Source organism: Molothrus ater, chromosome 1 (genome assembly GCF_012460135.2).
Source record: "Molothrus ater isolate BHLD 08-10-18 breed brown headed cowbird chromosome 1, BPBGC_Mater_1.1, whole genome shotgun sequence".
In the NCBI taxonomy this organism is placed as follows: Eukaryota; Metazoa; Chordata; class Aves; order Passeriformes; family Icteridae; genus Molothrus; species Molothrus ater.
The window spans coordinates 376,015-399,176 of record NC_050478.2 but is presented as its reverse complement, the minus strand read 5'-3'; the positions used below and the strand labels follow the sequence as shown (position 1 = coordinate 399,176).

The following is a 23,162-nucleotide window of genomic DNA, read 5'->3' as shown; positions in this document are numbered from 1 at the left end:
GCCCGGCGCTGCCCTGGATGCTCCCGGTCTCTGTCCCAGGTGCTGAAACTGGCTCCGGGCCCGGGGCCGCGACCGCCGGGACTGAACGGACCAACCGGACCCGAACGGACCAACCGGATCCGAACGGACCAACCGGACCCGAAAGGCCCCGAGTAGACCGACGGAACCGGCTGGTCCGCCGGGCTGGCTCCGCCAACCGGACCCGACCGGATCTGGCCGATCCCGACACGACCGGCTGGACCGACCGGCTGCGAGCGGCTTTCAGTGGCCACGAACGGACCCGAAGGGACCCGAACGGGCGCGAATGGACTGACTGGGACCGACCAGACCCGAATGGACCGACCGGACCCTAACGGACCGACCGGACACAAATGGATCCACTGGACTGACCAGACCGACCAAGTCCGACCAAATGTGACCGGACAGAGCAGACTAAGCAGGGCTCAGCCGAGCCAGGCGGGGGTTGTGGGGTACGGGGTCGTTGTGGGGTGCGCGAGGGTCTGTGGGGTACGGGGGGTTCTATGGGGCTGTGGAGCACGGGGGGGCTGTGGGGTGCGATGGGATCTGTGGGGTACGGAAGGGCTGTGGGGCACGGGGGGGCTGTGGGGTACGGGGGTTTGTGGGGTGCGGGGGTGTCTGTGGGGTACGGAGGGGGCTGTGGGGGGCTGTGGCGTACGGGGGTGTCTGTGGGGTACAGGGTGGCTGTGGGGTGCGGGGGGGGTCTGTGGGTACGGGGGCTCTGTGGGGTACGGGGGGTTCTATGGGGCTGTGGGGTGCGGGGTGTCTGTGGGGTACGGGGGGATGTGGGGTGCGGGGGTGTCTGTGGGGTGCGGGGGTGTCTGTGGGGCTGGACGAGGCCGTGGCACGGGGGAGGCTGTGGGTTTGGAGGGGCTGTGGGGCGGGGGGACCTGTGGGGTGTCAAGGCCTGACCCCCATCACCCCCGCCCGCCCGTGACCGAGTCCCGCCCCCGGGCAGGGCGGGCGATCCGGTGGCGGCTGTGCCGTGACCGACACGCCTGTCCCGCCCCACGGCCCGCGGGGGCGGCGGCCCGGGATCCCCCCGATGGGGCGATGGAACCGCACCCCGTGTCCCCCGGGGGTCCCGGCTGTGCCCCCGTGCGGTGCCCCGGTGCCGCCCCGCGCCTCCCGGTTCCCCCGCCCCGCTCTCCCCCGCAGGAAGGAACCGCGAGGCCGGCACCGGGCGCGGTTTCCCGTCGCTGCGTGAGCTGCGGGCTGCGCCCCTCCTCGACCTCCGGGGGTCTCACCCGCCGGGATTGGGGGCACCCCGCACCCCAACAGCACCCCCGTCCCGGACTCCCACCCCGCGACCCCCGCGACCCCCGCCCCACTCCGGGGTCACCGTAGGACCCTCCCCGCCGGCAGCTGGGGTGAGCCCCAGGTCCGACCCCCCTGGGGTCCCCCCGGGAGGGTCGTGGGGTGCACCTCCCCCCCCGCCTGGTTCCCCCAGGGGCGCTGACCCGGGGGTCCCCGGCAGCGCCCAGCGCGTCAATGGCCGGAACTGGGTGGAAGCAGCGGGAAGTGGGGGGGTCCCGCAGGACATCCGCCCTACGGCCGGGGGGCTGGGGGCGGCCCGGGAACCCCCCCGGGGCACCCAATCGCCCGGTGAAAAGGTGGGGGGGTACAGTGTCCTGTGCCCAGGGTGGGGGTCCATGCCACCACCGCGGCCCCCCAGGTGCTGTGTGTCCCCCATGAGCGTTGTGTACTCCCTCTGGGTGCCATCGCTGTGTCCCAAGGGTGCCATGTCCACCCCAGTGCCATGTGTGTGTTCCCCCGGCGCCACGTGTGTCCCCCCAGTTCCATGTCCCCGTGGGTGCCATGTCCTCTTCAGTGCTGTGTCCCCCCCAGTGCCATATATCCCCCCCCAGTGCCATATATCCATATATCCCCCCCCCCAGTGCCATATATCCATATATCCCCCCCCCCAGTGCCATATATCCATATATCCCCCCCCCAGTGCCATATATCCATATATCCCCCCCCAGTGCCATATATCCATATATCCCCCCCCAGTGCCATATATCCATATATCCCCCCCCCAGTGCCATATATCCCCTCTCCCGTGCCGTGTCCCCCCGGGTGCCATGTGTGTTCCCAAGTCCCCCCAAGGGCCATGTTCCCCCATGAGTGCCGTGTCCCCTCTCCGGGTGCCACCGCTCCCTCCCAAAGGCCACATGCCAGGGCCCGCGGGGCAGATTGGGTTCCACTCCCCCCGGCGGGGTCCCCGGCGTGTCCCACGCCGCGTGGCGGTGGCGGTGACGGTGGAGGTGGCGGTGCCCATTGTGTGCGGGGCGGGGGCGTCGCGGCCTCGTCACCACTTCCCCGGGCAGTAGGAAGCGGGAAGCGGCCGCTCCCGGCTCAGAGGGGCCGCGATGGGGAACCTGCCGGGGGTCCTGCCCGGAGCCCCCCGCGCCTGCCCCGGCCTCGGCCTCTGCTCGCGCCCGCGCGGCCCCGCGCCCGAGGACCCCCCTGGCACCGCCGCCCCCGCCGCTGTCACCGAGCCCCCCAGGTAGGTGCCCGGGTGGGACGGGGAGCAACGGGCTGGGAAGGACGGACGGGGCAGCGGGCACCGGCACTCACCTGCCGCAGCTCCGAGCCTCGTCGGGGACCCCCTCCTCGCTCGGGGGGACGTTCGCACATGGCCCGAGTCGACCGGAGACGTGTCCCGGCCGCGGAGGTGTCCCCGATGGGGTGGCTGGCGTGGGGCACCGGGGCACAACACGGAGCCCGCCGGCAGCAGAGCGCTGTACCCGCTGCCCGTGGCGTCGTGACAGTGTCTGCTGTCCCACGGCACGGCCCGGGGGCCCACGGGGCTGCGCTGGGGCGAACGGCATCTGGGGGCACATGGGGGACATATGGGGAGGGGTCTGTGGGGTCCGGTGGGGACGGAGGCGCGGGGACCCCTCAGCTCGGAGGGGCTCGGAAGGGACGGGCATGGGACGGGGGGCGTGCCGTGTCCTCCCCCCGCGGTGGCCCGGAGCCCGCTCTGACTCATGGCCATTGTTCACACTCACACGAGGGCCAGGAACGCCCCGCGTCCCCTCCATCCTCTGACCCCTCAACTCCTGACCCCTCCGACTCAGCCCCCCATATCCTGATCCCACATTCCCTGACTTCCCAGCTCAGCCCCCATCCCCTGATCCCCCGAGCCCTGATCCCCACATCCCCTGACCCCCCCAGCTCAGCCCCTCATTCCTTGTTCTCCCGTGCCCTGATCCCCGCACCCCGTGATCCCCCCGGCTCAGCCCCCCCAGCCTCTGAGCCTCCCCATCCCCAGGGGCTACATCAGGACCCCCCAGCAGCACCAGATGTTGGGGAGCCCCCGGCCCTGCCCCGCTGTCCCCGGGGGTCACAGCCCAGCCCCTGCTCCCCGCCCCGGAGCCCTCCTGTCCCACCCCCGCACCCGAGGGGTCCCGGTGCCGCGGGAGCAAGGGCAGGGGGGGAACGCGTTTCTCCCCAAGCCCCCCGAGACCCCCGGCTGGGCCCCCCGTGCCCGGGCAGCTCTCAGGGGTGCCCCGTGTCACCCCCAGCCCGGTGCCCTCTTCCCCGGCCGAGCCGCCCCGCTTCGCCCGCCTGAAGAACTGGGAGACCGGGAGCATCAGCTACGACACGCTCTGTGCCACGGCCGGGCAGGTCCGGGGCGAGGGAGCGGCTGGGGGGCACGGCAATGGGGGCACGGGCATGGGGACATGAGGAGTGGGGGCACGGCCATGGCTGGGGGGCACGGGAGTGGGGACTGGGCATGGGGACATGAGGAGTGGGGCACGGGTGTGGGAGCACGGCAGTGGGGACATGGGCATGGGGGGCACGGGAATGGGGGCACGGGAGTGAGGACATGGGCATGGGAACATGAGGAGTGGGGGCACGGCCATGGCTGGGGGGCACGGGTGTGGGGACATGGGCATGGGGACATGAGGAGTGGGGGCACGGGGACACGGGAGTGGGGACACGGGCACAGGGGCACGGGCACAGGGACACGGGAGTGGGGTGTGCGGCTGAAGGGGGGCACGGGCGGGAGGAGGGCAGGGATAGCGGCCGGGGATGGCGGCGCAGGCTGGAGTTGCGGACAGGAGGCAGATGGGGGGCAGTCAGGGGGTGCAGGTTTGTGGGGTGCCGGACGTGGGCGGGGCAGGGTGTGGGAGGGGATACAGGGACGGGGACGCTGTCCCGGGGTCACCCGGTGCCCCCCAGGAGCTGCCCTGCTCGGGGCTGCGCTGCCTGGGCTCGCTGGTGCTGCCGCGGCCGCTGCCCGCCCCCACGCCCGAGGGGACGCGACCGCCCGAGGAGCTGCTGGAGCTGGCCCGGGACTTCATCACCCAGTACTACGTGTCCCTGCGGCGGTGAGCGCGGACGGCACCCCCAGAGCGGGCACGGGGACCCCCACAACCCGCACGGGCACCCCGCCGCCCCGGGGCACCCACAGCCCAGCCCTGCCCCATCTCCACCCCAGAGCACCCCACAGCCTGGACCTGCCCTGCGCCGGGGCACCCCACAGCCCCGGGGCACCCCACAGCCCCACCCCTGCCCAAAACACCTCCACATCCCTATCCCTGTCCTGGAACACCCCAAAAACTCACCCCACAGCCCCGGGGCACCCCACAGCCCCACCCCTGCCCAAAACACCTCCGTACCCCTATCCCTGTCCTGGGACACCCCAAAACCCACCCCTGCCGCAGAGCACCCCCAGCCCCGCCCCTGGCCAGAGCACTCCACATCCCCAGCTGCACGCCAGAGTATCTCCATAGCTCCTGCCGTGCCCTGGGGTGCCCCACAGCCCCACTTCTCCCCCAAAGTACCCCCAGATCCCCCATCCCTGCCCTGGGCCATCCCATATCCTCGTCCTTACCCCAGAGCACCCCACACCCCTGTGGCTGCTTGGCCCCCTTACCCCCGAGGGTGCCCGTGCCTGGGGGTGCTGGGGGCGCTCCCGGAGTCTGTGGGTGCTGAGGGTGCCCCCGCAGGGAGAACTCTCCGGCGCACACGCAGCGGCTGCGGGAGGTGGCCGCGGACATCGCGGCCTCGGGCTCGTACCGGCTGCGGGAGCCCGAGCTGACGTTCGGCGCCAAGCAGGCCTGGCGGAACGCGGCGCGCTGCGTCGGCCGCATCCAGTGGAACAAGCTGCAGGTGCGGGAGCCTCACCCACCGCGGCCACGGGGACACCGCACACCTCAGCCTCCTGGGGACACCAAAGCAGAGGCAGCCCAACTCACCCCACCCCATCTCACGGGTACCCACAGGCACCAACGCCCCCATGGTCACCCCCACACCGCGGGGACCCCCATCCCATGTCCTGTGTCCTGTTGTGACCCCCATCCCACAGAGACTCTGCCTCGCACCTGCAGCAGAGCACCCTGACTCACGGAGCCCCTCCCCACGGGGAGCTCCCGCCCCAACACAGACCCCACGGCACCCCCGCCCCATGGGGACCCCGTCCCAAAGGAGATTGGAGGAGCCCAAGGGAGCCCGCAGATTGCCCCGGGGGCTCCCCCATCCCAGCTGCCCGCAGGGGTCCCCACACCCCCTGTGCCCCCGCAGGTGTTCGATGCCCGGGACTGCGCGGGGCTGGCGGAGATGTTCAGCCTCCTCTGCTCCCACATCCAGTTCGCCACCAACCGCGGCAACATCCGGTGAGGATCCCCCCGGCGCCCCCCGGCCCCCGCGGCCGCAGGGTGTCCTGACGGCCCCCCCGGCCCCCCAGGTCCGCCATCACCATCTTCCCCCCGCGGGCTCCGGGCCGCGGCGATTTCCGCATCTGGAACCCGCAGCTGATCCGCTACGCGGGCTACCGGCAGCCCGACGGCTCCGTGCGGGGCGACCCTGCCAACGTGGACATCACCGAGGTGGGGGCACCCCTGCGCCCCCGGGGCCCCCCACCACCTCCCCACCCCTCCTCTCTTCCCTCTCCATCCCCACCTCGTGTTCCCTCCCTCCACGCCCCCCTCCATTCCCACTCCGTTTCTCTTCCTTCTCCCCCCCATACTGCTCCACCCCCCCATCCCTTCATCTGCCCCCGATCCCCGCGCCCCCAAACACCTCCTGGAGGCCCTCCCTGACGCTGTCCCCCCCCAGCTGTGCATCCAACACGGCTGGACCCCCGGCGGGGGCCGCTTCGACGTGCTGCCGCTGCTGCTGCAGAGCCCCGACGAGTCCCCCGAGCTGTTCCCGCTGCCCCCGGAGCTGGTGCTCGAGGTGCCGCTGCACCACCCCACGTGAGTGCGGCTGCGACCCCCGGAACCTCCCGCGCCAAGGGACTGTCCCGGTGACCGGGGCTGCAGTCCCAGGGGTCACCCCTGGGGAGGGTTTGGAGAGGGGATGGAGAGGGGATAAGGGTGGGGAATCGTTCTGGGGACAGGGAGCAGCTGTGGGGTCTGGGAGGGGATGGAGTGGGGATGAGCGCTGGGGACAGGGAGCAGCCGAGGGTCTGATCCCATCCCTGACGGGCACTGGAACGGCGGCGCCTTCCCGGGCTGGGATACCGGGTTCTTGACCCCAGGATCCTGGAGTACTGGGGTGCTGATCCCCCCTGAGGGAGCCATGGGTGTGCTGACCCTCCCCGGGTGGGATGCGGGGGGATGAAGGCCGGGTGCCCATGCTGGGGGCTGTGGGGCCGCTGTGGGTGTGCGGGAGCGGCCACAGCCCCCGTGCCCCCAGGCTGGAGTGGTTCTCGGAGCTGGGGCTGCGCTGGCACGCCCTGCCGGCCGTGGCCAACCTGCTGCTGGAGATCGGGGGGCTCGAGTTCCCCGCGGCGCCCTTCAATGGCTGGTACATGGGCACCGAGATCGGCTCCCGCAACCTCTGCGACCGACACCGCTACGATGTGCTGCCCGTGAGCACAGGGACCGCGGGACAGCGCTGGGACCCCGCGGCTGCACTGGGACCCCTGGGGCTGCACTGGGACCCCGGGACTGCACTGGGACCCCGCGGCTGCACTGGGACCCCCGGGACTGCACTGGGACCCCGGGACTGCACTGGGAACCCCCGGGACTGCACTGGGACCACGGGACAGCGCTGGGACCCCTGGGGCTGCACTGGGACCCCCGCGGCTGCACTGGGACCCCACAGGGACAGCCCTGGCACTCCATTGGAGTCCCCCCAGGACCCCTCCTGGGAGCCCCCTGGTAGTCCCCAATATTTCCCTTGGGACCCCCACTGAGCCCCCCTGGAACCCCCCAGGGATCCCCGCTGGGGCCACTCCAGAACCCCCTTCAGGCCCATCCAGGGACCCTCATCAGAGCCCCCCTGAGACCCCCACCAGGACAATGCTTGGATCACTCCTGGGACCTCCCCAGGGATTCCCCCCAGAGCCCTCTGGTACCCTGAACAGGACCCCACTAGGACCCCATCCGGGAGCCCTCGGGGACCCCCTGGCTGAGCCCCGGCCAACCCTGCCCTGCTGACCCCGCAGGAGGTGGCCCAGCGCATGGGGCTGGACACAGGAACCAGCTCGTCCCTCTGGAAGGACCGGGCAGCTGTGGAGGTGAACGTGGCTGTGCTGCACAGCTTCCAGGTGGGACCGCCGTGGGACCCCCACACTGCCGGGACCCCTTGTGCTGGGACCCCCACACTGCCGGGATCCCCTGTGCTGGGACCCCCACACTGCCGGGACCCCCACACTGGGACACTCTCAGTGCTGGAGCCTCCCCCGCCAGGCTACGGGATCCCCCCATCCCTGTGCCCCCCATCCCCAGAGGCAGCCCCCATCTCCACCGCGCCCTGTCCCCCGCAGGTGGCCCAGGTGACCATCGTGGACCACCACGCGGCCACCGAGTCCTTCATGAAGCACCTGGCGGCCGAGGGGCGGGCGCGGGGCGGGTGTCCCGCGGACTGGGCCTGGATCGTGCCCCCCCTCTCGGGCAGCCTCACCCCTGTCTTCCACCAGGAGATGGTCAACTACCACCTGAGCCCCACCTTCCGCTACCAGGTGGGACCCCTGCCCCACAGATCTGCCCCACAGGTCCTGCCCCACAGCCCCCTCCTGCTGCGGGGTGTGGGGTTGGACCCACAGATCCTCCCTGCCCCCCCAGCCCCTGTGCCCCCTCCCAGGATGGAGGTGCAGCCCCCGGGCCCTGAGACCCTCGGTCAGCTGGCACCGAGCCCCCTGGACCCCCAGGACCTTCTGGGACTGCCCTGGGCACCACCGACCCCTGCGGGACCCCCAGCCCCCTGCATCACCCTGCACTGGCATCCACCCCACAGCTGCCCTGGGACACCCCCTGGGACAGGCCAGCCCCCAGCTGGGGTCTCCCCCAGCCCCTCCCTGAGCCTTCCAGCCCCCCATGAGCCCCAGTTCACATTCTGGTACCAGGTGGGTCTGGCCCCACAGACCCCCGACCCCTCTTCCCCACAGCCAACGCCCCCACTCCCCAATCCCACAGACCCCAACCCCTCCCCTCACAGTGCCCCCCTGGCCTCCCTGCCCCACAACCGCCCCCTCTCGCCCCACAACCGCCCCCTCCCGCCCCCAGCCCGATGCCTGGAAGGTTTACGTGTCCAAGGGCACCACCGTCACCCGGAGGAAGACCTTCAAGGAGGTGGCCAAGTAGGTGAACCCCAGGATCCCGGGGAGCCCGTGGGAGTTCCGGGATCCCGGGGATCCCGTGCTGACCCCAGGGTGCCCCGGGGACCCCACAGCGCCGTGAAGATCTCGGCCAAGCTGATGGGGCACGTGATGGCGCGGCGGGTCAAGGCCACCATCCTGTACGGCACCGAGACCGGCAAGTCACGGACCTACGCCTGGAACCTGTGCCAGCTCTTCCGCCGCGCCTTCGACCCCAAGGTCTGGGACAGAGGGGACAGAGGCGCAGGGCTGGGGCCGCTCCCCTCGCCCACCGCCCCCCAAAGGCCCTGGGGTGGAGGTTTGGGTGAGGGGAGGTGCAGCGCTGTGGGGGGATCCTGACCCCGCAACCCCATGAAGGTGCTGTGCATGGATGAGTATGACGTGGTGGCCCTGGAGCATGAGACTCTGGTCTTGGTGGTCACCAGCACGTTTGGGAATGGGGACCCTCCAGAATGTGCTGAGGTAGGGATGGGATGGGATTGAGGCTGGAGATGGGATGGGGCTGGGCATGGAGATGGGATGGGGACGGGATTGAGGTTGGAGATGGAATAGGGCTGGGGATAGAGATGGGATGAGGTGGGGATGGGATTGAGGCTGGAGATGGGATGGGGATGGAGATGGGATGGGGATGTGATAGAGATGGGGATAAGGATGAGGATGGGGGTGTGATAGGGATGGGATGGGATGGGATCGAGGTTGGAGATGAGATGGGGCTGGGGATGGAGATGGGATGAAGATGGGGTGGGGATGGGACGTGGGGGTGACGTCCTGCCCCCACAGAGCTTCTCCAAGGCCCTGATGGAGATGACATCGCCCTACACTGGCACCTCCCAGGCAGAGCCGCCCATGTGAGCACCCTGGGGGTCCCGGGGGTCCCTGCTGGGGCCGGGGCAGGATTCCCCCAAGCCCCCTGACCCTCCCAACACTCCCCCAGGAGCTACAAGCTGCGCTTCAACAGCGTCTCCCAGTCCGACCAGCTCGTGTCCTCCTGGAAGAAGAAGCGGCGGCAGCTGAGCAACACAGACAGTGCAGGAACCTTGGGAGCCCTGCGGTACCGAGGGCACGGGATGGGCATGGGATGGGCACGGGATGGGCACGGCCACAGGGACAGTGACAGGGATGGGCACTGGGATGGGCTCCTCAGCCTGGGCATGCCAGGAGTCCTGCAGTACCCAGGCCACAGGATGGGCACAGGGATGGCCATGGCCACAGAACAGGGATGGGCTCCTTGCCTGGGCACGCTGCCCCGTACAGGGGCTCACACCGGCACCATCAGCTCCTGTTGTTGTCCTAATTCTAGAGTCCCATACCCTTGTTATCAGATCTCTAAAGTCCCATACTTCCTCGGTGCATTCTTATGGCTGCAGATCTTCACAGCACAGACTCCTTCTGCATGTTGCTCTTTCTTAGTTGAGGGCTCCTTCAAGGCTCTCCCTGACTGGCCAACCCACCCCCCTTTATCCCAGTTCTCTTCATTGGCCACAGCTGCAGCCCAATTAAGGACATCGCAGCTGCAGCCCATCAAGGACAACCGGGACCTCCCGGGGCAAAGCCTCTGTACAGATATTCAAGTACAATTCATGCATTTTGCTAGGACTCAAAGGCCACCTCTACTATAAGCTCCAGCCCTGACTGCCCTGCGGGTGTGGGTGGGGGCAGCAGCTGCCCCGAGGCGCCCTGTGACCCCCTCATGTAATGGCCTGATAATGGCCAGGCCCCTCTGACTCTGGGGACCCCTGCCCAGGTTGGGCTCCCGGGCGCGCCCCCACTGCCCCGGGGACCCTCACCCGCCCTGTCCCCAGGTTCGCGGTGTTCGGGCTGGGCTCCCGGGCGTACCCCCACTTCTGTGCGTTCGCGCGGGCCGTGGACACGCGGCTGGAGGAGCTGGGCGGGGAGCGGGTGCTGCCCCTGGGCGAGGGTGACGAGCTGTGCGCCCAGGAGGAGTCGTTCCGCACCTGGGCCCGCCAGGTGTTCCAGGTACGGGGGCTGGGGGGCTGGGGGGCCGCTCCGCACCTGGGCACCCCCGCTCCTCCAGGTACCAGGGCTGGGGGGCACCCACCGCCCCCCGCCTGGCACCCACCGTCCCCCCGTGCCCCCAGGCTGCCTGCGAGACGTTCTGCGTGGGGGACGGGGCGGGGGGCGCCGAGGAGCTGTTCGCCCCTCCGCAGGGCTGGAAGCGCCAGAGGCACCGGCTGGTGCCACAGCCCCAGGCCACCGAGACTCTGGCCGGTACCGACTGCCCGGGACCCCCAGACCCTGCGGGACCCCCGGCCCCCCGTGTCACCCCCACCTCGCACCGAGTCCTGCCCCGGGACACCCCATAGCACCCCCCGAGCACCCTGCGGGATCCCCTCACACCACACAGCTCTGTGGGGTCAGCGCCCAGCCCCCCAGGGACTCCTCCTGCCCCCTCATGCCCTCCCCAAGACCCTTGGGTTCCCCTCAGCCTTCTCATGACCCCATAACTCCCAGCCCCCTGACCCTCTGTGTCCCCCAAACCCCTGTTCTACACCAGCCCCTCTGTGTCCCCCAAACCCCTGTTCCATCCCAGTCCCCTGTGTCCCCCCAAACCCCTGTCCCTCCCCAGCCCCTCCGTGTCCCCTCATCACCATCCAGTCCCTCCAGTCCCGCTATGTCCCCCAGCCCCACATGTCCCCCTGTGTCCCCTCGTGTCCCCCCCGTGTCCCCCAACCCTCGGTGCCTCCCTGCGCGTTCCGTGCCCCCAGCCCCCCGTGACCCCCCCGCGCCCCCCAGGACTGTCCCAGCTGCACAAGCGCCAGGTGTTCCCCTGCTCGGTGCTGTCTGTGGAGAACCTGCAGAGTGAGGAGTCCAGGTGAGGTCCCCCCGCACAGGGATCCCCACCTTGCCCCCCGCCCACCCCGTGGAATTTCCCGTCCCCCTCCGCTCTCCCGGCACCGCGGGGTCCCCACATCCCCAGGACGCCCCCACTGCCGGGACCCCCGGGGCCGCTTTGCCCTCGTGCCCCCTGACCCCTCCCTCACCCTGTGGTGCCCCTGGCACCCCCCGTGCCCCCTGACCCCTCCCTTACCCCGCGGTGCCCTGGCACCCCCGTGCCCCCCGTGCCCCCTGACCCCTCCCTCGCCCCGCGGTGCCCCTGGCACCCCCGTGCCCCTCGTGCCCCCTGACCCCTCCCTCGCCCCGCGGTGCCCTGGCACCCCCCGTGCCCCCTGACCCCTGACCCCTCCCTTACCCCGCGGTGCCCTGGCACCCCCGTGCCCCCCGTGCCCCCTGACCCCTCCCTCGCCCCGCGGTGCCCTGGCACCCCCCGTGCCCCTCGTGCCCCCTGATCCCTCCCTCGCCCCGCGGTGCCCTGGCACCCCCGTGCCCCCCGTGCTCCCCGTGCCCCTGACCCCTGCCCGCAGCCGGCAGACGCTGCTGGTGCGGGTGGGCTGCGCGGAGCAGGGGGGGCTGCGCCACCTGCCCGGGGACCACCTGGGCGTGTTCCCCGCCAACCGCGAGGAGCTGGTGCGGGCCGTGCTGGAGCGCGTGGAGGACCCGCCGGCCCCCGAGCAGCCCCTGGGCCTGGAGAGCCGCGACGGGGACCCCGCCGGTACGGGGGGCACGGGGGGACTGGGGGATTGGGGGAACCCATCTGGTACGGGGAGCACGGGGGGACACGGGGGGATTGGGGGAATCCCAATCACAGGGGGGTGGTGGAGATTCCACCGGTACTGGAGAGGGTCAGGAGGGGACAGGACAGGAGGGAGACAGGAGGGGACAGGAGGGGAGAGGACAGGAGAGAGACAGGAGGGGAGAGGACAGGAGAGAGACAGGAGGGGAGAGGACAGGAGGGGGTCCCGCCGCCCCGGACCGCGGGAAGATGGGGAGGGGCTGAGGCTTGGGAAGAGACAGGGGAAAGGGAATAAATTGGGGCAGGGGAAGTGAGAGAAGGGGCTGGGGAAAGGAATGGGAAGGGACTGAGGAAGAGGAAGACAAAGGGGTTAGGACTTGGCGGGGGGAAGGGGGGAAGGAAGACGGAAAAGAGGAAGGGCCCTGGGAAGGACCCCGGACAGAACTGAGCGCCACAACCCCCCCGTCCCCAGGCGGGTCCAGCCCCGGGCCCCGCTGGGTGCTGCAGCCCCGGCTGCCGCCCTGCACCCTGGCCCAGGCTCTCACCTTCTACCTGGACGTGGCGGCGCCCCCGACGCCCCAGTTCCTGCAGCTCCTGGGCTCGCTGGCGCGGGACCCCGCGGAGCGGGAGCGGCTCCAGCGCCTGGCGCAGGTCAGGGGGGTGGGGGGACACCGCCCGAAGAGGGGCTGGGGGGCTGGGGGGGCTGGGGTACGGGGGTGCCGACTCCCCCTCTCTGGCTGCGATGCTGGGCTGCTGGGATGGCAGTTACCTCGCAGTCGGGATACCGGGATGCTGATCCCGGGATGCTGATCCCGTCCCTGATCCCGGGACGCTGATCCGCTGCCTCACTGGATCCCGGGGTGCTGCCCCGCTCCCCGGGCCGGTGCCCGGCGCTGGGGGTGCCCGCTGTGCCAGCCTGGTGCCCGCAGGACGCGCGGCTGTACGAGGAGTGGAAGTGGTTCCGGTGCCCGACGCTGCCCGAGGTGCTGGCCGAGTTCCCGTCCGTGGCTCTGCCCGCCGCGCTGCTGCTCTCCCAGCTCCCGCTGCTCCAGCCCCGCTACTACTCCATCAGCTCCGCGCCCGCCGCCCACCCGGGCGAGATCCACCTCACCGTGGCCGTGGTCACCTACCACAGCGAGAGTGAGCGGGCCGGGGCTGGGCACGGGCGGGGGGCACCTCCAGGGGCTCCAGGGCACCTCCAGGGCACCTCCAGGGGCTCCAGAACATCTCCAGGGTGCCCAGAGCATCTTCAAATCCCCATCCGGGCACAGAGGAGTCCCCATCCCCTGCGGGGGTCTCTGTGAGGGGCTGCCTTGGGGCCGCCCCTGCCACAGCCCCACCGGCTCCCTCTGGTCCCCACAGACGGGCAGGGTCCGCTCCACTACGGCGTCTGCTCCACGTGGCTGGCGCGGCTGCAGCCGGGGGACACCGTGCCAGCCTTCATCCGGGGGTAAGGGATCACTGCCCTGCCGTCTGTCCCGTCCCTGCCCTCCCTGTCCCCTGCCTGCCCTCCCTGTCCCCATCTCTGTCATCCGTGTCCCCATCCCTGCCATCCCTGTCCCCATCCCTGCCATCCCTGTCCCCATCCCGCCCTCCCTGTCCCCATCCCTGCCCTCCCTGTCCCCATCCCTGCCGTCCCTGTCCCCATCCCTGTCATCCGTGTCCCCATCCCTGCCCTCCCTGTCCCCATCCCTGTCATCCGTGTCCCCATCCCTGTCATCCGTGTCCCCATCCCTGCCCTCCCTGTCCCCATCCCTGCCCTCCCTGTCCCCATCCCTGTCATCCGTGTCCCCATCCCTGCCATCCGTGTCCCCATCCCTGCCCTCCCTGTCCCCATCCCGCCGTCCCTGTCCCCATCCCTGTCATCCGTGTCCCCATCCCTGCAGTCCCTGTCCCCATCCCTGCCGTCCCTGTCCCCATCCCTGTCATCCGTGTCCCCATCCCTGCCCTCCCTGTCCCCATCCCGCCCTCCCTGTCCCCATCTCTGCCGTCCCTGTCCCCATCCCGCCCTCCCTGTCCCCATCCCTGCCATCCCTGTCCCCATCCCTGCCCTTCCCTGTCCCCATCCCTGTCATCCGTGTCCCCATCCCTGCCCTCCCTGTCCCCATCCCTGCCATCCCTGTCCCCATCCCTGCCATCCCTGTCCCCATCCCTGCCCTCCCTGTCCCCATCCCGCCGTCCCTGTCCCCATCCCTGCCATCCCTGTCCCCATCCCTGCCCTCCCTGTCCCCATCCCTGTCATCCGTGTCCCCATCCCTGTCATCTGTGTCCCCATCCCTGCCCTCCCTGTCCCCATCCCTGCCCTTCCCTGTCCCCATCCCTGCCATCCCTGTCCCCATCCCTGCCCTTCCCTGTCCCCATCCCGCCCTCCCTGTCCCCATCCCTGCCGTCCCTGTCCCCATCCCTGTCATCCCTGTCCCCATCCCTGCCCTTCCCTGTCCCCATCCCTGTCATCCCTGTCCCCATCCCTGCCATCCCTGTCCCCATCCCTGCCGTCCCTGTCCCCATCCCTGCCGTCCCTGTCTGTCTCCCTCAGCTGCTCCCTTACAGGTCCCAGCCTCCGCCCCCCCCCAGCCCACGCCCCGCGCCATTTCCCGACCCCCCCCAGCCGGGGCTGGCCCCGAGCCCCCCCCCGGTGACCCCCGAATGCCGCAGGGCCCCCTCGTTCCGGCTGCCGCCCGCCCCCGACACCCCCTGCATCCTCGTGGGCCCCGGCACCGGCGTGGCGCCCTTCCGCAGCTTCTGGCAGCACCGGCTGCAGCTGCTGCGCGCCGGAGGTGGGGACACGGGGACACGGGGACACGGGGGGACATGGGGGACACGGGGGACATGGGACATGGCGGGCTGGGGACATGGGACAGAGGGGGCCCGGGAGAAGGGGATGGAGAAACAGTGACATGGGGGTGGGGATGGGGGGACAGGGACCTGGGGATGGGAGGGATGTGTGGGACATGGGGACATGGGCACAGGGACAGGGTGGCACTGGGATGGAGGACAGGAGACGTGGTGACAGTGACGAAGGGGATGGGGACAGGGGGAAGGGGATGGAGACCGGGGATGTGGGGACAGGGGGGCTGCAGGACAGGGCTGAGCGGAGCTGTGGCGACACGAGGCCACTGTCCCCCTGCAGGTGGCCCCCTGGGCCCCATGGTGCTGGTGTTCGGGTGCCGCTCCTCCGCCCTGGACCACATCTACCGCGAGGAGATGGAGGAGGCGCGGCAGCAGGGCGCCCTCAGCCAGGTGCTCACCGCCTTCTCCCGGGAGCCCGGCAGCCCCAAGGTGCGACAGGGACAGCGCTGCCACCGCGGCCGCGGGCACCGGGCTGGGACAAGGACAGGGTGGGGATGGAAACGGAGGGCACGGGGATTGCTGGGGCACACCGGGCCAAAGCTGCAGGTGACACAGACAAGGACAGGGACAGCACACAGGGGGTCAGGGCGGGGATGGGCACCTGGGGACAGGCTGCCACGGTCCCTGCGTGTCCCCAGACGTACGTGCAGGACGTGCTGCGGGCACAGCTGGCGGCCGAGGTGCACCAGGTGCTCTGCCAGCACGGCGGCCACATGTACGTGTGCGGGGATGTCACCATGGCCACCGAGGTGCTGCAGACCGTGCAGCACATCCTGGCCCAGGAGGGCCACATGACGCTGGGCCAGGCGGGGGACGTCATCAGCGAGCTGAGGGTAAGGGCCGGGACACCCGGGGGACCCTTGGGGACAGCGGGGGGACACCCTTGGGGACACACGGCGGGGGTGGCCGGGCCTGACGCCTGTCCCGCAGGACAAGAACCGCTACCACGAGGACATCTTCGGGCTGACGTTCCGCACGCAGGAGGTGGCCCTGCGCATCCGCAGCCAGTCCTTCTCCCTGCAGGAGCGGCGCCCGCCGGGGCCCGGGCCCTGAGCGGGGGACACGGGGCACACGGGGGACAGCGCGGCCCTGTGGCCGTGCCCCCGCCCGCCACCCCCCAGTAAAGGTTTAGTTTTGATACGCCTGGCCCGACACTTCGGCTCCTGCGGTGGCACTGGGGACATGGCACGGGGAAGGGCGGGCGTTGTGACACCTCCCGGGTCACCTGGCCACGCTCCAGACACCGGGGCAGGAAATGGGGGCAAAAGGACACGGCCTGTGCCTCTGAGGGCGGGAAATGGGGGCAAAAGGACACGGCCTGTGCCTCTGAGGGCGGGAAATGGGGGCAAAAGGACACGGCCTGTGCCTCTGAGGGCGGGAAATGGGGGCAAAAGGACACGGCCTGTGCCTCTGAGGGCAGGAAATGGGGGCAAAAGGACACGGCCACTGTCCTCTGGCTCTGAGGGGTGGGAAATGGTGGAGAGCCATGGTCCTGTGGCTCCCACCTGTGTGGCTGCAGGTAAGGGCACCCCCTGCCAGCACCACCACTGCCACCTGCCCAGAACCCCCAGTGTCACCCCAAACTGCCACAGCCCCATCCATGGCATTGCCCCGGGACCCCCAGTGTCACCCCAAACTGCCACAGCCCCATCCATGGCATTGCCCCCCGGGACCCCCAGCACACCCCCAGGCACACCCCCAGGCACAGCCCCTCTGTAAACCTTTATTTCAGCTGGTGCTCGGGGCACCACGGGGGGCACCAGCTCTGTGCCCCCCAAAAACAGCACCTGGGGGGGCCCTGGCAGCACCCCTGGCCCTGCACCATAGTGGGGGCACCAGGGACGCCCCGAGCAGGGGGCTCTGACAGACAGGGCCCCCCTGGCAGCATAGTGGGCACGGCGAGCCCCCCACTGTGCCCCTGGCAGCTCCCCCGGCACCTCCGGGGGCTCTCGGCACAACCAGGACCCTGCAGGGGGAACGGGTGTCAGCAGGGACCCCATGGCAGGGACCCCATAGCAGGGACCCCATGGCAGGGACTCCATGGCAGGGACCCCATGGCAGGGACCCCATAGCAGGGACCCCAGGGCAGGGACCCCAGGGCAGGGACCCCATAGCAGGGACCCCATAGCAGGCACCCCAGGGCAGGGACCCCATAGCAGGGACCCCAGGGCAGAGATCCCAGAGTGGGGTCCCTGGCACTTGGGGACCCCAACACTGGGCACCCTGGCATACGTGGCAGCCAGGCCCCACTGCACCCCAGCCCCGGGGTCCCTGTGCCCCAGCCCCTCCGTGTCCCAGGCCATGAGTCCCTGTACCCTCAGCCCCGAGGGGTTCCATCTCCCACCCCGGGCGTTTCCATGTCCCATCCCGAGGGTTCCCCTTCCTCGTGTCTCCACCCACCGGCGCCGGGCCCGGCTACGTCATCATCTCCTCTTCCTCCTCCTCCTCTTCCTCCTCGGCCCACCCGCCCAGCGGCATCTCCCGCAGCTGCGAGGCCCGGGCAGCCGAGCCTGGGGGGCACAGCGGGGTCAGGACCTCCAGAGCCCCCCCTGCCCGGCTCCAGGCCCGGCCCCGTGGTGGGGGGGTGCCAGCAGTGTCCCCCAGCCCCCCGGGACGCCCCCCGGGCTCACCTGTGGTCACGAAGGGGGGTTTGGGTGCCCCCGCAGGCTGGGGGCCCTGCGGCTGCTGCTGCTGCTGCTGGTGGAGCTGGGGGGACAGGGGTCAGGGGAGAGCAGAGAGCCAGGATGAGTGCTCGGAGCACCCCCAGAGCCCCCCGATTGCTGCTGGAGCCCCCCACCACAGCAGAGCCCCCCGTGCTGGCACTGGAGCCCCCCTTGGGGCAGCAGGACAGGGGCCCCTCAGCCCGGGACACTCCCCAGCCCCAGAGGGGGGGCAGAAGGGGCACCAGGGGTGGCACCAGGGACCACCAGCACCCTGTGAGGCCGAGAACACAGGGTGGGTGTCACCCAGCGGGCCAGGGAGGGTGGGGGCAGCCTGGCATGGCACTGGGGACAAGGGACGGGGCACAAGGACCGGGGCCAGGCAGAGCACGCAGACAGTGACACTGTGGGGAGAGACACCCGGGAACCCCAAGGGACTGTGTCCCGGTGGGCAGGGGGACCCCGGGAACGGCGGGTGACCCACCTGGTGCAGGTAGATGGCGTGCAGGCTCATCTCGGCAGAGGCCACCTCAGCCAGCAGCGCCGAGCGGCTCAGGCTGCGCAGCCGCGACTCACTCAGCGCCGGCCTGGGGGCACGGCAGGGGCGGTGACAGCCCCGCCACAGCGCCCTCCTCGCTGTGACACCCCCGAGTGCCACCGCATCCCTCCCCGCCACCCCTTCCCGCTGTGACACCCCTGAGCTGCCATGACACCCCCTCCTCTCCCCTCCCGACCGCCGTCCCCACGACACCCCCTCAGTAACACCCCTGACTGCCCTGACACCCGTCCCAGCCCTGTCCCCCCTCCCGCCGCCCGCCGTCCCACCTGTCCTCGGGGCCCTGGTGCTCGGCAGGGCTCTCGGGGGCTGCGCAGGTGCCCAGGGGGGTCCGCAGGGACGCCAGCAGGCTGGCGGTGGCGCTGGCCGTGCTGCAGGGCTGCCCGAAGCGCGGGTCCCGGGCCACCAGCCCGCTGGCCGCCAGGACACTGCTCACCAGCGCCTCGGGCTGCGGGGACACCCGTCAGGGGACACGCCAACACCCCCGGGCACCCCCCGAGGCGCCCCCACTCACCGCCAGGGCCGAGTCCTCGGACAGCAGGGACGCGGGCAGCGGCCCCTCGGGCAGCAGGTGCCGCGGGGCGGGCGCGGTGGCCGCGTCGCGGGTCACCTGCGCCTGGAGGTGGCCGAGGAAGCGGCGGGCGGGCGGCGGCGGCCGCCAGCGGGGGTTGCTCAGGGCGAAGCGCATGAGCGACAGCTCCGTCTTGCCGTGCTCCGCCTGGCGCTCCGGGGGCGCCTCCGTGTGTCCCTCCGACAGCCACTGCGGGGACAGGGACGTGGCACGCCCAGCCCAGCACGGACACAGGAGCGCCCCGCCCGGCCCTGCGCTCACCTGGGGGTTGCCGTGGTGGCGCACGTCCAGCTGCGCGAAGGAGCAGATGTCGCCCACGCCCGCCACCTCCACCGTGAAGTTGCGGAAGAAGTCCACGATGTCGAGGGCGCGGGGGGGGAAGGCGAAGATGAGGATCAGGGGTGTCACCAGGGGGCTCAGCAGCTCCTCCAGGATGAAAACCTGCGGGGGGGGCAGCGGGATCTGGGGGTGTCCCAGGGCGGAGGGCCCAGATTTGGAAGCCCTGGGGTGGGATGTCCAGGGCGGGGCTATCAGGTCCTGAGCAGGGCAGTTCTTGGGCTGCCCGGGGTGGAGGGATCTCAGCCTGGGGGATTCCAAAGCAGGAGGCTCCTGGGTGGGGGTGCCTCGAGAGTGGGGAGCCCTGATGCAGGAGGGTCCCAGTGTGGGGAATCCAGGGTACAGGATCCTGGCACAGGAAGGTCCCACTCTGAGGGGTCCCGGGGGTGGGGGATACCAGGGCAGGGGATTGGGACAGGGGGTCCCAGGGCAACGGGGTCTTGGAGCAGGGGGTCCCGGTGTTGAGGGGTCCGGGCTGGGGATCCTGATGTGGGGAGTGCCAGGGCTGGGAAGTCCCAGGATGGGGGGCTCCCAGTCTGTGGGGTGCTGGTGGTGGGGAGCAGGGGGAGAGGATGGTCCCAGGGGAGCGGGGTCCTGGGGAGGACGATGGGCTGCACGCACCGCCTTGTACTGGAAGAGCTGTGCCATCTCTGCTCGTGTCTCAGCACGGCCAGCACGGCCCTGCCAGTGCTCAGGCAGGTAATGAACGTGTGCCAGGACCCGCTGCAGCAGCTGCTCCGGGCACCACACCGCGTGCTCGTCCGGGATGAAGGACCTGCAGGGCACAGCCGGGGCCCCACCTCAGCCCCCTGCTGCCCACCCGGCCCTGCATGGCACGGCAGAGTCTGGCCCCAGCACCCACTCAGCCACCGTGACCCCAGCACCCACCTGGCCACGGTGACCCCAGCACCCACTCAGCCACGGTGACCCCAGCACCCACCTGGCCACCGTGACCACGAGCCCCAGCAGCGTGATGGCCGTCAGGATGTGCTGCACCGTCAGCACGTCCTCGTCGTACACGGTGAGCACGATGAGCACGGCCAGCACGGAGCCGGCGAAGAAGCCGACGTGGCGAGCCAGCACGGCCAGCAGCGGGCTGCTGAACGAGTCCATGTACCTGGTGGCGGGCGCGTGGCCGCGGCCCAGGCGCGCCTGCAGCTCGTGGCCCAGCTCGTTGAAGTGGCGCAGGTAGTGGCGCGCGTAGAGCGACCAGCGGCGCGCGCCCAGGCTGCCCGGGGCCCGCTTCAGCCCCTCGGCGTAGCTGAAGAAGGCGAGCAGCAGGCGCCAGCCCAGCACGCAGGGGCACAGCGCCAGGTTGGCCACCCCCAGCAGCACGGCCGCCCGCGCCAGCCCCCGCGCCAGCGCCCGCCGCGCGCCCGCCCGCTTCACCTGCGGCCGCAGGCTCCAGGTGTTCTGGAAGAGCGCGGCCGGGCCGCGGAACAGCAGCAGCTCCAGGTTGAACTGCAGCCCGCGCGTCAGGAACACCACGGGGCCCAGCAGCGGCAGGCGGAAGCGCACGGGCAGCAGGGATTTGTTGACCATGGCCACGGTGTAGTTGCGGAAGCGCAGGATGCGGTGGTGGATGTCGAGCTCCGTCAGCTCCCGGCGCGGCACGCACAGGGGCTGGCGCCGCTGCAGGGCCAGCAGCCGGGCCTGCACCGACTGCCAGCTGTGGTTACACAGCTCCTCCTGCGGCAACGGCACGGGCATGGGCACGGGGCACCCGCGGCACAGCGCCGCTCGGCACCGGTGTCACTCGGCATGGCCCTGTGCCCAGCGGCACCTTATGGCCCAGCCAGAGCCCAGCCCCTCTGTGGCACCTGACAGCCCAGCCCAGAGCCCGTTCCCCCCCAGTGTCACCTTACAGCCCAACCCAGCCCCCAGCCCCTCTGTGGCACCCTCTAGCGCAGCCCAGAGCCCTGTTCCCCCGGCAGCCCCAGCCCAGCCCCGGCCCCCTCACCGCGGGGATGCCCAGTGCTCGGATGTAGAAGCTGCGGATCTCCCAGTAGCCCACGAGGCGCCGCAGCGCCGTGACCAGGCGGCAGAGCCACACTGCGCCCGCCAGCACCAGCAGGAACAGCAGCCACCCGCTGCCACGGAGCCTGCGGGGACACAGGTGTCACCAGTGCCACTGGGACCCCCCCACAGACACACCGGTGCCAGCAGAACCAGAAGGCACCTGCTGACACAAAGCCTGTGGGGACACAAGTGTCAGCAGGGCCAACAAACCCCTCACAGGCAGCAGCCACCCACTGCCATGGGTGAGCCTGCTGAAACACAGGTGTCACCAGTGCCACCAACCGCCTCGCTGCCATCTGCAGCCTCAGAGACTGCTGGGGACACGTCACCCACAGCACCAGGACGCGATGCAGCCACACCAGTGGCACCCTGACCCCGCAAAGCCACGCCGGTGGCGCTGGCACCTCTGCACGGCCGCGCAGGCGGCAGCAGCAGCCGTAGCCACCCACCACCGCTGACCCTCTGGGGACACTCGTGTCACCCACGCCGCTGGGAGCCCCCGTGTCCCCCCCAGCACTGGTGTCCCCCGTGCCCCTGCCCACCTGCGGGCGCACTGCGGGGCGGGCAGCACGGCGTCGGGCAGCGTCACCTTGGCGCGCTCGGGGACGTGGCTGTGGTTGAGCGGGCGCGTGGCGAAGAGCACGTCGTAGTCCACGCAGCACAGCAGGAACGTGCTGAAGGTGACCACGAACAGGAACTGCCTGGGGGCACGGGGGGTCAGCGGGAGCCCGGGGTCACGGCCGCCCGGCACCGCACGGTGACAACGCGGCATCACTTACACCAGCTCCAGCACGTCCGAGAGCAGCACGCAGGCAAAGCCATTCCTCTGGTGGAACTGGTAGATGTGCGGGGGGGTTAAGGAGGCTATGAAGGAGTGATGGACCCCCCATGTCCCCCCTCCCATCCCCAGAGTCACCCCATGCTCCCCCATGTCCCCAACAGTGCCACCAGGGGCTGTGCCAGGATATCTTGGTGAAGAAACTGTCCAGGTCCTTAATGTGGTGCCACGAGTCTGGAGGGAAAAACACGGGGGGGTCAGGTGGGAATGTGGTACCGGCCCCCCCCCGGGACCCCCGCGCCCCGCCCAGGACCCAGAAACACCTCCTGGGGTCCCCAAACAGCCCTTGGGACCCGGATCCCGCGCCAGACGGCACCCAAGTACCTGTCGGTCCTTCAGTGACGTGTAGCAGCAGCTGCTCCTCCTCCTCCTCGCCGCGGGGCGAGTCCTCCTCACAATCCTCCAGCCGCCGGTACTCCCGGTAGTCCCGGTCCTCCTCTCCCTGCTCCGCCATCACCTGCCGGGGAACGGGAGCGCCTGCCGCCGCCGTGGGGCCGCCGCCATGGGGCAGGCGGGGGGCGGAGGGGTCGGGGGCAGATGTGGGGCACCGGAAATGCCGCTGGGGTGCCGCAGCGCCGCCCGCGTGCCCCGAATTCGGGTGGCCTGAGCTGGCCCTGACCGCGGGCAGGTGACACTGCAGGTGCCACCGGCCCGTCCTGTCCCACCGGCCAGGCCAGTGCCAGAGCCTGCCGTGACCCCGCAGGGCTCCCCGGGAGGGACCCCCTGCGAGGCCCGAGGGACCCCGATACTTCCCCAGCCGTCCCTCGGGCCACGCTGTGCTGCCCAGCCCGAGTGAGGGGGGGCGCCTCTCCTCACGGACCCCTGTGTCCACAGCCCCCCACACCCTTCACCCCACAGAGCCCCCCTCCCCACGGACCCGTGTACCCACAGACAGCCCGCAGACCCCACCCAGCACGGACACACCGCCCCGGAGCCGGGACCGGCTGAGCACCAGTCCCGAGCCCTGGTGGCCTCTCAATGCCTTGCGGACCCCGGCCCGGGGAAGGACTGGAGCCTCCACCCCTCTGGGGCAGGGCAGGACCCCGGACCTTGGGGCAGGAGGACAACCCCCTACAGGGGAGGACGGGACCCAAAACTCTTGGACGGGACCCCAAACCCTTGGATGGGACCATCGCTCCCTGGGGAAGGGTGGGACCCCCACGCC

The 23,162-nt window shown here is 70.9% G+C and overlaps 2 protein-coding genes across 2 annotated transcripts; one reads left to right on the top strand and one right to left on the bottom strand.

Moving 5' to 3' along the window:
* Positions 1 to 2,390: 2,390 nt before the first annotated feature.
* On the top strand, positions 2,391 to 16,157 carry NOS3 (nitric oxide synthase 3). Its single transcript, XM_036399363.2, has 26 exons — positions 2,391 to 2,527; positions 3,549 to 3,651; positions 4,210 to 4,358; positions 4,980 to 5,142; positions 5,554 to 5,645; positions 5,717 to 5,858; positions 6,088 to 6,227; positions 6,670 to 6,844; positions 7,424 to 7,525; positions 7,745 to 7,939; positions 8,484 to 8,557; positions 8,650 to 8,794; positions 8,933 to 9,037; positions 9,356 to 9,423; positions 9,510 to 9,626; positions 10,378 to 10,552; positions 10,675 to 10,804; positions 11,330 to 11,408; positions 11,959 to 12,146; positions 12,640 to 12,818; positions 13,097 to 13,307; positions 13,530 to 13,617; positions 14,823 to 14,944; positions 15,298 to 15,446; positions 15,656 to 15,850; positions 15,948 to 16,157. Exons 1-26 carry the CDS (start codon positions 2,391 to 2,393, stop codon positions 16,068 to 16,070), a joined length of 3,546 nt encoding a protein of 1,181 aa, XP_036255256.2. The 3' UTR covers positions 16,071 to 16,157.
* A 569-nt stretch (positions 16,158 to 16,726) lies between these two features.
* On the bottom strand, positions 16,727 to 22,787 carry ATG9B (autophagy related 9B). Its single transcript, XM_036379032.2, has 14 exons — positions 22,322 to 22,787; positions 22,128 to 22,171; positions 21,939 to 22,003; positions 21,702 to 21,860; positions 21,101 to 21,242; positions 20,081 to 20,829; positions 19,762 to 19,915; positions 19,066 to 19,245; positions 18,748 to 18,993; positions 18,503 to 18,681; positions 18,162 to 18,264; positions 17,648 to 17,723; positions 17,418 to 17,527; positions 16,727 to 16,983 (listed from the first exon to the last, which is right to left on the bottom strand). The coding sequence occupies exons 1-13, from the start codon at positions 22,449 to 22,451 to the stop codon at positions 17,433 to 17,435; spliced, it is 2,322 nt and encodes a 773-aa protein (XP_036234925.1). The 5' UTR covers positions 22,452 to 22,787; the 3' UTR covers positions 16,727 to 16,983; positions 17,418 to 17,432.
* Between the last annotated feature and the right edge of the window lie 375 nt (positions 22,788 to 23,162).

Coding starts and splice junctions, on each gene's coding strand:
- NOS3 (XM_036399363.2), top strand. CDS start 2,391: ATGGGGAACCTGCCGGGGGTCCTGCCCGGAGCCCCCCGCGCCTGCCCC. Junction 12,819..13,096: donor GGCTCCAGCGCCTGGCGCAG/GTCAGGGGGGTG, acceptor TGGTGCCCGCAG/GACGCGCGGCTGTACGAGGA. Junction 13,308..13,529: donor GGTCACCTACCACAGCGAGA/GTGAGCGGGCCG, acceptor TGGTCCCCACAG/ACGGGCAGGGTCCGCTCCAC.
- ATG9B (XM_036379032.2), bottom strand. CDS start 22,451: ATGGCGGAGCAGGGAGAGGAGGACCGGGACTACCGGGAGTACCGGCGG. Junction 22,004..22,127: donor TGGACAGTTTCTTCACCAAG/ATATCCTGGCAC, acceptor ACCCCCCCGCAC/ATCTACCAGTTCCACCAGAG. Junction 19,246..19,761: donor AGCTCTTCCAGTACAAGGCG/GTGCGTGCAGCC, acceptor CCCCCCCCGCAG/GTTTTCATCCTGGAGGAGCT.